The sequence below is a fragment of the Camellia sinensis genome, chromosome 12 (assembly GCF_055761805.1).
Source record: "Camellia sinensis isolate YWXY chromosome 12, ASM5576180v1, whole genome shotgun sequence".
Lineage (NCBI taxonomy): Eukaryota > Viridiplantae > Streptophyta > Magnoliopsida > Ericales > Theaceae > Camellia > Camellia sinensis.
Window position 1 is genome coordinate 132,456,103 of NC_138972.1, and position 11,613 is coordinate 132,467,715.

General features: G+C 34.4%; 1 protein-coding gene across 1 annotated transcript; it reads left to right on the top strand.

The window, feature by feature from the left end:
• Positions 1-4,093: 4,093 nt before the first annotated feature.
• On the top strand, positions 4,094-7,742 carry LOC114295855 (putative indole-3-acetic acid-amido synthetase GH3.1). Its single transcript, XM_028240144.2, has 3 exons — positions 4,094-4,637; positions 4,744-4,845; positions 6,181-7,742. The coding sequence occupies exons 1-3, from the start codon at positions 4,318-4,320 to the stop codon at positions 7,553-7,555; spliced, it is 1,797 nt and encodes a 598-aa protein (XP_028095945.2). The 5' UTR covers positions 4,094-4,317; the 3' UTR covers positions 7,556-7,742.
• Positions 7,743-11,613: the final 3,871 nt, after the last annotated feature.

Sequence of the window (11,613 nt, forward strand, 5' to 3'; positions counted from 1 at the left end):
TTATCTAATTGATCTCGACCTCATATGTGCAATGTCAAAAATCATCTCAAAACTTTTGACGTATGGGAGATCAAATAGTCTTGACTCAGATGCGTATCGTAATCTATAAATGTGTCGAGATTGAGGCTTAGCTATCATACCCTCACACATATCTAGTCACAAAATATCATAGTGGACTAAATGCGCCAAAACAAATGACCTTCTGCGGCTTTCCTACTTACTTGTGCGCACCCATTGCGAACAAAGTTACACATTCACATGAGAGCAGGATGTCATAAGCGAGTGAGCCCGAGAAGGCCTACTCAAACCATCGTGTCATCATCTCATTAATGTGATTAAGTATAATAAGCCACTGGTTCATGACCAATGTCATAAACTAATTCCAATCATCTTAATGTGTGAGTTCTCGAAGACAAGTTTTAAAGGTTTAGGCCCAACTAGGTAATGACTCACGACTAAGTCATATTCACTAGATCATAAAAAGGATATCATGGAGATATCAACTGCGCCTAAGTCGCAAATTTAACTAGTAAGTGCTAATCCCCTGCACCTTCAAGTCAATTTTATTCTCCATACACTTTAATACATCTAGTTGAAAGATGACGATACTCCTATTGCCATCTCTATTTCTCGCTTCATAGTCACTTGCAATTAATTCTACTATCCACAAGAAGGAGAGAATAAGCTATCAACTATGATAGCTCCTGAAGTAACTTAAGCGCGAATTAGGCTAAATAGTCTAATTCAACACAATGCTCTTACAAGCGATGCGTTAAATTCTTAGAGTCATAACAACCTTGTCAGCCTTAACCTTTTCATTACTATGCTGCAACGTTTGCGCTTAGTGGTAAATGTTATTCAAAACGTTAGCCTAGTAAAGGAATCACACAAAGAAGCACCTCATCCATGTTTCACACTCAAGTGTGGAAACAGTAAGTGTCCACACTTAGACAAGTTGGCAATGCTAATAGATTTTGCAGCCACTAAGCGCTAATCTTTTCACTCAGTGTTAATAGATTTTGCAGCTTCTAAGCGCTAATCTTTTAACTTCACGTGATATTTCAACGCACACTATTATAGTGCATGAAATTTCGCTCAATCCACTCCCAATAATTGGATAGAGAGCAAAACACTGCTCGTACTGGCTACTCGTCTTACACTTAATGACTAATTTATTTAAGCTCGCATTTCTTGGATGACGTGACTCTTGAATGTTACTTCATCCAATGATGTAACATTATTTACAAGTCAAATTACAAAGTCAATCCGCGCAGCTCATTAGTCAAGATTATATACAGATCTATTGAGGGCTTACTAATTTCATAACTCCAAAACTCGCCAACCAAAACTATGTAGCGTGCCGCTAACTATAGCGCACACATTAGTTTTTATTGTGCCAAACAAGGCAACAAAAAACACGGCGACTTTGAGTCATGTTTCCTTACTTTGGCTCAATTAAGGTTTGACCTAAAGTCTCCAAGATTTTTGCTCATCTAAAGAATGGGATTAGTTTGTTCACATTTGAACATCTCTACTAAGTTTAGGTCAACCAAATTAACTTCCATAAGCTAAATCAATTTAGAGAGAAATTCGCATTGGGATTAATTTGATTAGCATAATATAATTTTGCCGCAAAAATCTAAATTAAATAGTGACAATATTACACAAGTCGCAAGATCGAAAATCCGCTATGCTCGTAATCATCTCTTGCGCCACAAGTGACAATTATCCAAAATTTAGTTTAATTTATGCGCAAAAATATTGGTTTTCGGGAGTTAATCTACAAAGATTTCTCTCAACCGAATAACCTCCCACTGACTATGGCATATACAAAGCATGATAAATTCCATACAATAGCATTTTAATGTAAATCTACAAATAACTCATGCTATATTTATTTAATAATGGAATTCTAATAAATAAATAAATAATCATGCTCTTCTAATTTCAACATATTACAAATCCAAAAAAAAATATGCTGTATTCAATATTCAGATTATGCCATAATTAAAGTGTACATCATTTTGAAATTTTCTGGAATTTTTCTGAAATATTCTGGAATTTTAAATAACTAATAAACACACATAAAATTAGAAATAAAAAATCCAGAAACTGATAAACTGAGACAATATTACCAATAGATAGTAAAACATTTCAGAAGTCCACAATAAAAATTTCAACCCCAGAAAATTATTTATGTAATACCAGAATCATTTTAAAGCATAAAAAATGAATTATTAACACAGAATAAATATTTTTTATTTTCGTAAAATTTTCAAAATTTTACAGAATGTATAAAAATTAATTATGAGTCTAAGGGTACCAACCATGCTTAAAACAAAGCTATAACGAATAAATTATGGCCAATTAACGCAATTCAGAATTAAAAAACAAACAAACAGAGCCTTAGAGCCAAGCCAGGGGAAAAACGGCTCGGCTCGCGGCTCAGCGCAACCCGGCGCGAGTCGGCGCGGCGCGGCGCATGGCGCGCGTGTGTCGCACACGTGGCGCGGCTGGAAGCGGCGCGGCTAACGCGCGCGTGTGGAAGGAAGCTGACAGATCGTGCGTGTGGCGCGTGGGGCGCGCGTGCCTAACGCGCTCAGCGCGTGGAGGCGCGTGGTGGCGCGTGGGGCTGCTGCTCGGCGTCATACAGCGCGTGAATCACACGCGCCGCCTTCCCGGGTGTTTTCCGGTCCGATTTTTGTACTGACGGACTCCATTTTTCACAATAAAAACATTTATGGCATAAAAAATAACATTTAAGCAACATAAAATTGAGGTATATCACTCTCTCAATCTAAATGGAGTTAAAATGCAAAAAAGAAAACCGTGCACTTCATCTTCCTCCTCCATTAATATTCATGCATATACATGTATATATACGCATGTAAAAATAGAAACACGAAAATATCCATCAATGGCTCTGATACCAATGTAAATAAAAACAAACAATTATGCAGCGGATAAAATAATCATATCATACCTTTCGATGATAGAACCTCGTGGATAAATCACGTGCTTCCAGAGTCTGATAAATCAATCCCAGCAGTGGGGTGATATTACAATGGTGAATATCACCCACACAAACCACAGTGCAATTGACTTGATCGTTGTTTCTTGGGAGAGAGTCAGTTTATGGGTAGAAAACAAAACCTACGTTGTTTTCTCTCTTGGTTACCCATAACCAATATCAGATATATATTATATTTATCTCATTTATCCATTGGTTAAATGAGATAATATCTGATATCTATATCATCTATCCATATCATGATATGATAGGTATATATCCTGAGTGGCTCATCCAAATAGGTTTGAATTCAAATTCAAAACCCATTTGGATGAGGTTCAAAAGGTTCTAAGGGTCATGCCACATGGGCGCCCAATTTCTAACAATATATGAACATTTATGTATGACAATTTATTATTAGGTGATTTTGCATATCGATATTGGCATTTTTTTTCTTCTAAAAGGGGTGAGCTAAATAAGTAATTTTTTTATTGACTTTTTAAAAAAATTATGCCAAGTTTTTTATTTTTCTTTTCTGTCTTGTGTAATAAATTTAAAAAGTATCAAAAAATTGACAAATTCTAAAAAATAATTTAAAAAGCCAAAATAAGTTTCAAAAAAAAAAAAAATACCCACCATAATTAACTTATTTTTGTCATTTCCAAACTTAAAAAAAAAAATTAATTTTGAAATCTAAAACTCCTTAAAAAAATATGAAAATAATTAACTAGGTCTCGTTTGAGAAGATATTATTTTAATAATTTTTTAATTTTTTTTAAAAAAATATACAAAAAAAATAAATAAAAAGAATGATAAGATAATTTATAATAATTTTTTAACTAAAATAAAAAATTAGCAAAGGAGAACTAAAAATCAAAATATCATCAAATAAGTAAACCCGAACATCTATTCAGAGCAACATTTACATGATGAGATGATGTGTCGGTTTGAGAGGGCCCACATGCATGCCCCATATTTGAACCAATGACGTGAAAGAGGCCCACCATGTCCCCTCCCCGCCAAACACAACTTGACAACGGACACTTACAAAATTGTCCACGACCCCCAGTCAACTTTGCCTCCTTTTTGTCTCACGCCACTTGGCCCCCACCAGCCACGGTATCACTTCATTCATTCATGCAGAAAACATTGTTTTCTCTCTCCTATATAAAGTCAATTCCCCTCCTTCACACCACCACCACCTCTCCTCCATCTTCTTCTCTAAGTCTCTCTCTCTCTCTCTCTCTCTCTCTCAAACACACACTACAGAGCTCTCCTCTCTCTCTCTCTCTCTCTCTCTCTATACAATGGCGGTTGATTCTGTTTTGTCATCTCCTCTAGGACCTCCGGCTTGCGAGAAGGACGCGAAGGCGCTTCGATTCATCGAAGAGATGACGAGAAATGCCGACTCCGTTCAAGAGAACGTGTTGTCCGAAATACTGTCTCGGAACGCCCAAACGGAATACCTCCGGCGATTCAAGCTCTCCGGAGCAACCGATCGAGACGCTTTCAAATCCAAAATTCCGGTGATTACTTACGAAGATCTTCAACCTGAGATTCAGCGAATTGCCAATGGTGATCGTTCGCCGATCTTGTCTGCTCATCCGATCTCCGAGTTTCTCACTAGGTAATTAGTTGATTATTTTTTTCATATATATATTTTTTGGTTATGAAATCGTTGAAAATTGAACTCGGATTATTTTTTAGCTTGTGATTTTGATAATTTTGTACAGCTCTGGTACGTCGGCTGGTGAAAGAAAACTCATGCCGACGATTCGTGAAGAGCTGGATCGTCGTCAGTTGCTATACAGTCTTCTTATGCCTGTCATGAACTTGTAAGTAAATATATTCATGTTTTTTTTTTGTCATTTTGTTCATTCAAATTTAAGTTTTATCAATTTACTTCACTAAAGTTTTTTTGATTCTAATCAAACCAGTGCAATTTTAAAATAACGTTTAAATTATTAATGAAATAGATATATAATTTCTAAAGTATGTGCTCCAAGTTCTCTTTGTTTAAAAAATTTAATTGTCAATTTCAATTATAACCTCTCTATATATTTTATATTTTTTCATTAATTTTATGGATAAAAACTAATAAATTAAAACAACAATGATTCATACTACTAAAAAAAAGCCACTAATATCACTAATGCATTAGAAATACCAAAAAAAAAAAAAAAAAAAAAACAAGGCATACGGTGGGTGGCCCACTGCCACATCATTAATGGTACTATTAGAACACCACCTTTAGGTCCCGTTTGTTTTGGGTTATAGCAAGGGGATTAGGATTACTAGTACCTTGGGATTAGTATATGGGGTGTTTGTTTTGAGAGATAGCCTTGGGACTATTAATACCTTGGGACTAACTAATACCTTGGTATTACTAATACCTTGTTTGTTTTGAGAGATATGGAGGGTATTACTAATACCTTGGTATTACTAATACCCTTGGGGAGGGGATTCATAGTGAGGAGGTAGAGATGGTATTAGAAAAATAGTGAGGGGATTAGAAATTTTTTTATTTTTTTTATTTTTTATATATTGGAAAATTTTTTTAAAATATAATTTTTAATTTTTTATATTTTTTTATTTGTTTTATTATTTTATACAAAAATAATTTAACAATTCCTCACTACTAATCCCCTCACTATCAATCCCCTCACTACTAATCCCCTCACTATCAATCCCCTCACTACTAATCCCCTCACTATCAATCCCCTCACTAACAATCCCCTCATTATTAATCCCCTCACTATCAATCCCCTCCATTCTATCTCTGAAAACAAACGACCCTCACTAACAATTCCCTCACTATTAATCCCCTCACTATCAATCCCCTCCATTCCATCTCTGGAAACAAACGGGGCGTTAGTGTTCTCAATCATTTTTCAAATTAAAACTTTAGAGAACAAATTGATTTAAAATGTATATTTTTTAGATTGAAGTGTATTTTATAGTTATTATGTTAATAATTTAGACAATTTGTTTGAATTAGCTAAATTAACTCATATTTTAAAAAAAATCAAAATTTAAACTCCAATGATAAAAAAACAAAATTTAAATTTGAAAACTAAAGTAAAAGGGAACATATAAGAGTTTTGAGTTAATTTTGTTTGGTTGTACAATTTAATTTTTTTTCTTATAATTTTCTGTTTAAATTTTAACAGATATGTGCCGGGTTTGGACAAAGGCAAAGGACTTTACTTCTTGTTTGTGAAGTCCGAAACAGAGACTCCGGGTGGGCTTTTGGCCCGGCCAGTTCTTACCAGTTACTACAAGAGTGAACACTTCAAGACCCGACCCTACGACCCATACAACGTTTACACAAGTCCAAACGAAGCCATACTCTGCCCCGACTCATTCCAAAGTATGTACACCCAAATGCTCTGCGGCCTATTAGAGCACAAACAAGTGCTCCGAGTCGGAGCCATCTTCGCCTCCGGACTAATCCGGGCCATCCGGTTCCTCCAACTCAATTGGGCACAACTCACCCATGATATCCACACCGGAACTCTCAACCCGAAAATCACCGATCCATCAGTTCGGGAGTACATTACCCAAAAGATAAAACCCGACCCGGTACTTGCGGATCTCGTGTGGAAAGAGTGCTCAAAGGACAATTGGGAAGGAATTATTACTAGAATTTGGCCCAACACAAAGTACTTGGATGTGATTGTAACGGGTGCGATGGCCCAATACATTCCGACCCTGGACTACTACAGTGGCAGGTTGCCCCTAGCTTGCACCATGTACGCTTCGTCGGAGTGTTATTTTGGACTCAATCTCAACCCGATGTCAAAACCCTCTGAAGTCTCATATACCCTCATGCCAAACATGGCCTACTTCGAGTTCCTCCCTCACGAACCCAACTCAGCCGAGTCAACCCGCTACTCGCCACCCAAACTCGTTGACCTCGCTGACGTGGAAGTGGGAAAGGAATACGAACTCCTGGTCACCACCTACGCCGGACTCTGCCGATACCGAGTCGGCGACATCCTCCGAGTTACCGGGTTCCACAACTCAGCTCCGCAATTCCACTTTGTACGGAGAAAAAACGTGATACTCAGCATCGACTCGGACAAGACCGACGAGTCCGAGTTACAGAAAGCGGTCGAGAACGCTTCGCAACTCTTGAAAGAGTTCAACACGAGCGTTGTGGAGTACACGAGTTACGCCGATACGAAGACGATTCCGGGTCACTACGTGATTTACTGGGAACTGTTAGCGAAGGATTCGGGTAACTCGCCGAGTGAAGACGTGTTGGCTCAGTGTTGTTTGGCGATGGAGGAATCGCTTAACTCGGTATACCGACAAGGCCGAGTCGCGGACAACTCGATTGGAGCTTTGGAGATCAGGGTAGTGAAGAGTGGGACCTTTGAGGAGCTAATGGATTATGCGATATCGAGAGGAGCGTCCATTAATCAGTATAAGGTGCCGAGGTGTGTTAGCTTCACACCCATCATGGAGCTTTTGGATTCGAGAGTGGTGACGGCGCATTTTAGCCCGTCTTTGCCTCATTGGACTCCTGAACGCCGTCGGTGAAGTGAGAAGAAGATTCCTAAGATTTTAATTACTTTCTTGTATGTTTTTTTTTTTTTTTTTTTGATTTTTTTTGATTTTTTTTATAGGTTGTTTTTGTGATTAGATCTTTAATTTGTGTTGGGATTAGTCAATCTGTATTAAAAAAGAAATGTAACATTTCAGTCTTAAAAGTATTTAACTTTTTTCAGTTTTATGTGTTCCATGATTTGTTAATGACATATGCTAATCAATGTGATTTGACCTAATAATATTGTGACAGATATACAAAGTCAAAAAAACAAAAAAAGGAAAATTTTAAACAAGAAAGACTGATATTTGGGACCTTTTTTTTTTCTTCTTCATTTCAAGTGTTAAATCAATAACGACTTCAAAATGCAAATTATAACTTTAAGCGTTGCACGAGGAGGTTTTATCCAAGAATGTTTGACTAGGTTAATGTATAGGCAGTTTTTTTTGTTTTTGTTTTTTTAGATTCAAATATCCATGGGCAGGCTTGTTTATTGATCCAAGGTTTTTGTTCAATTCAACAATCAATTTCTTTAATAATTACTTTCTTAAGGTTATGATATTATGAGCTAGATTCAGGTCATTTTAATAATTTTTTAATTTGTTACGAAAAGATATGTAAAAAAATAGAGAAAGTGATGTAATAATTTATAATGATTTTTTGACTTTTTAGCTAAAATATATAATTTATAAACGAGACCATAGAATACATAACAATGCATATATATATATATATATATATATATATAATTTAAGCTTGGCTCAATTTGACATTGGACCTAATCTAATCATTTCAAACTTTGTCGTACTTCTAAATTTTAGATAGCATTTGATTTATTTTTCAAAACTCAATTCTGTTTTTAAATCATGATTTGGATGAAATATATTAACCAAATTTATTTTTAAGGGTAAGTTACACATACACTCTATGAAATTTGATTAAAATACGAATTACTTCTTATAGTTTGGAAAATTATAAATACCTTTCTGTTAGAATTTTTTATTTGACAGAATTAATTGAAAAAATAAAATTTTTAACAGTTTTTCTATACAATAATAAAATTATCTGAATTATTAATTGAAATAAAATTTTAATATCATTAAAAATTGTTAATTAACTTGATGATTTATTAATAAAAGTGCTTATTTGTTATGAAATTACTTAGGGGGCATAATGTAATTTTTAAAACTACAGGGAAAAATTTGTAATTGAAGTAAATCTCAAGGGATGTGTTTGTAATTTATCCTATTTTAATGTACAATTCAAAATTATTTTCAAAATTCTTCTCTTCTCTTTTTTTAATTATTTATTATTATTATTCAATCAATCAATTATTTTTTCTCTTTTATCTCTCCTTTCTCATCTCACATTCTATACATTAATCAATCAAAAAAAAACAAAAATAGAAAAATCATCTCAAAATAATTTTTAAAACTCATAACTAAACAAATTTTTTGTTTTCAAATTATGATTTAAAAACTCAAAACTCAAAACACAACTCCATACTCAAATCATAATTCTCAAATCATAATTTTAAAATTAAACCAAATGGACCCTTAAACTTGTCCACGTAACTCAACATATATGGGCTATTATTATCATTATTATTTGGATATTGAAAATTTATTAAATTAATTGGACCCTTTTAATAATTATTTGAATTTAGTTCATTAACAAAATCTAACAAATTTAACAAACCTTTTGAGATATATTTGGCCCGGTAGCTTGAGGTTAGACCTGACAAATGGCCGAAATTTAAACGGGTCAAAAAATGTGTGTTTGGTTTGGTTTTAAGAGATAATTTTTAAAAATTTTTTTTGGAGAGAGAGTTTAGAAATTTTTTTGGTTTGTTTAGTTGTATATTTGGAAAATAGTTTTGGAGTATGGGAGTTTGGAATGCTTTGATATTTTGTTATAGTTGAGTAGATATGTGTGAGAGAAAAAATAATTGAGAAAGAGAGAGAAGAGAGAAAAAGTGATTAATTGATATATAGGAGAGAGAAGGCGATTTTGAAATTTTTTTTCCAAAATCACTCAACTAAACAAAATTTTGAAATTTTTTTTTCTAAAATTACTCTCTCAAAATCAAACCAAACAAGGCTGTTTTAAAAGGGTATTAACTTGAAATCATCCATTTGGCAAATGGATCGGGTATTCTGAGTCATTCACAAACTATACTGGATCAAGAAGACTCAATTCAAATATTTAAGCCCATTTAGAATTAACAAGTGTCTTTTGGTAACCCGATTACAACTCATTTACATAAAATGACAGCCAAAACTCATTTATTACGGGTAGATAATGGATTCGGGTTTAAATTGCCACTTTTACTTGAGCAATACCTGTCTTATTCATTCAGGGTGACAAGCTTTGTGTTTGCCTGAGATCTTACCTCTGTTTTGTTTTGAATTAATCCAAGCTTGAAAAATTATTTGCTAATTAAGGTAGGTTTTAATGTGATTTATGATTTTTAATAATGTTACGATAATTATATATATATTTATTTATTTTAGAGGAAATTGTATTTAGTGGAGAAATAATTATATTTTCATGATGATACAAGTGTCGTATATGCATGGTATAAGTCAATTCCTATGCTTCATGCAAGTATTTCCTATTTATCATAATTGCACCGAAAAATATTTTTATTTGTAGTGCAATTATTTTGTGATTGTTCCGTTTATTTATAATTCCCCCTCTCCCTTTTTTAATTGTGTTTATGATTTTATATTGTTAACAATGATACTCCTTAATGTCATTAAAAATATTTATGATTTTTGAGGACAAAAATTGAAAAAATCTAGAAATCCGCTAGATATTGATTTGTGATTATGTATCAATTTAAAGCAAGGCGGACATGCAACTTTGAATGCAATTTTGCATTTTGCTTCAGGGCGCTGCCCCTCGACCCCGCCTAGGCGCTGCCCCGGACCCACCAAGGGGTGCTGCCCCCTGAACCCCCGCGAGCTGACCGGGCAGCTCGATCCTCGTTATAATCAGCGAAGTGGCAATCTTGAAAGTATTAACATCACAAACTTCTTTGCAAGGCATAATTCGGGTTAGATTCGTATCTAAAACTCATATCCTCACTGAAATACAAGAACGAATAAAATTATAAGTGAAAGGAATTTTGTCAAACGAAATTGCCAAGAATAAAAACTTAACAATCTCCCCCTTTGGCAATGCCGTGATAAAACACACCTAACAAATAAAATCTAAACACCTCAACCCATTACAGCCAACAAAAACAAACTTCTTTTTGACGGTCAGGATCTACAAAACAACTATTAATACCACAATCTCAAAAACAACTATTAGTCTCACAAGAGTATATGAAAAAAATAATAAACATATGACAAGATTATCTTGAAGTATTAGATGGAAAACATGAATAGATGCAACTTGGAGATTTTAAGAACATGTAGCATGAAAACCTGAAAACTAAGACACATGCACCCGACACATGGCATGAATACATGAAATCCTAAGACACATGCACCGGATAACATTACTCCCCTTCACTAAAAATAATGAACAAGAAGAAAAACAACAAAAATAATATGGTAAAGCAAGCAAGAAATCTCAGATTTGTACCTTAAAACACACAAGATTATCCAAGAAGTACAATTACTAGTAAACACAATGTGCACAGTTTGTAGAAGATTCCTCATGAAAGAAAGTGATGCCACATGTGAAAAGCATAGATCCCATGATAAAAGTGTGTGTGTGACTCTTGGAATTTGACAAATATGAGATTCAAATCCTAATAGTGATCTGATAGTTGGACCTCTGACAAGAGAATCTAAACACAACTAAGGAAAGCCAAATCACTAGGAATTAAGGGGTATTTGGTGAGTAAAGGCGGAGCTCCCCCTCAATCAATGAATCCTTTTTTTTTTTCACATATTTTTCTTTTCTTTCTTTTGCACATTTTTTCCTTTTTCTTTTCCTTTTTCTTTTCTTATTCTTATTCTTTTGCACACTTATTGGCGGCTGACACGCTCAAGAGTATGGAAACCGAACCAGAGAAGCATGGATATAATAAGGATGG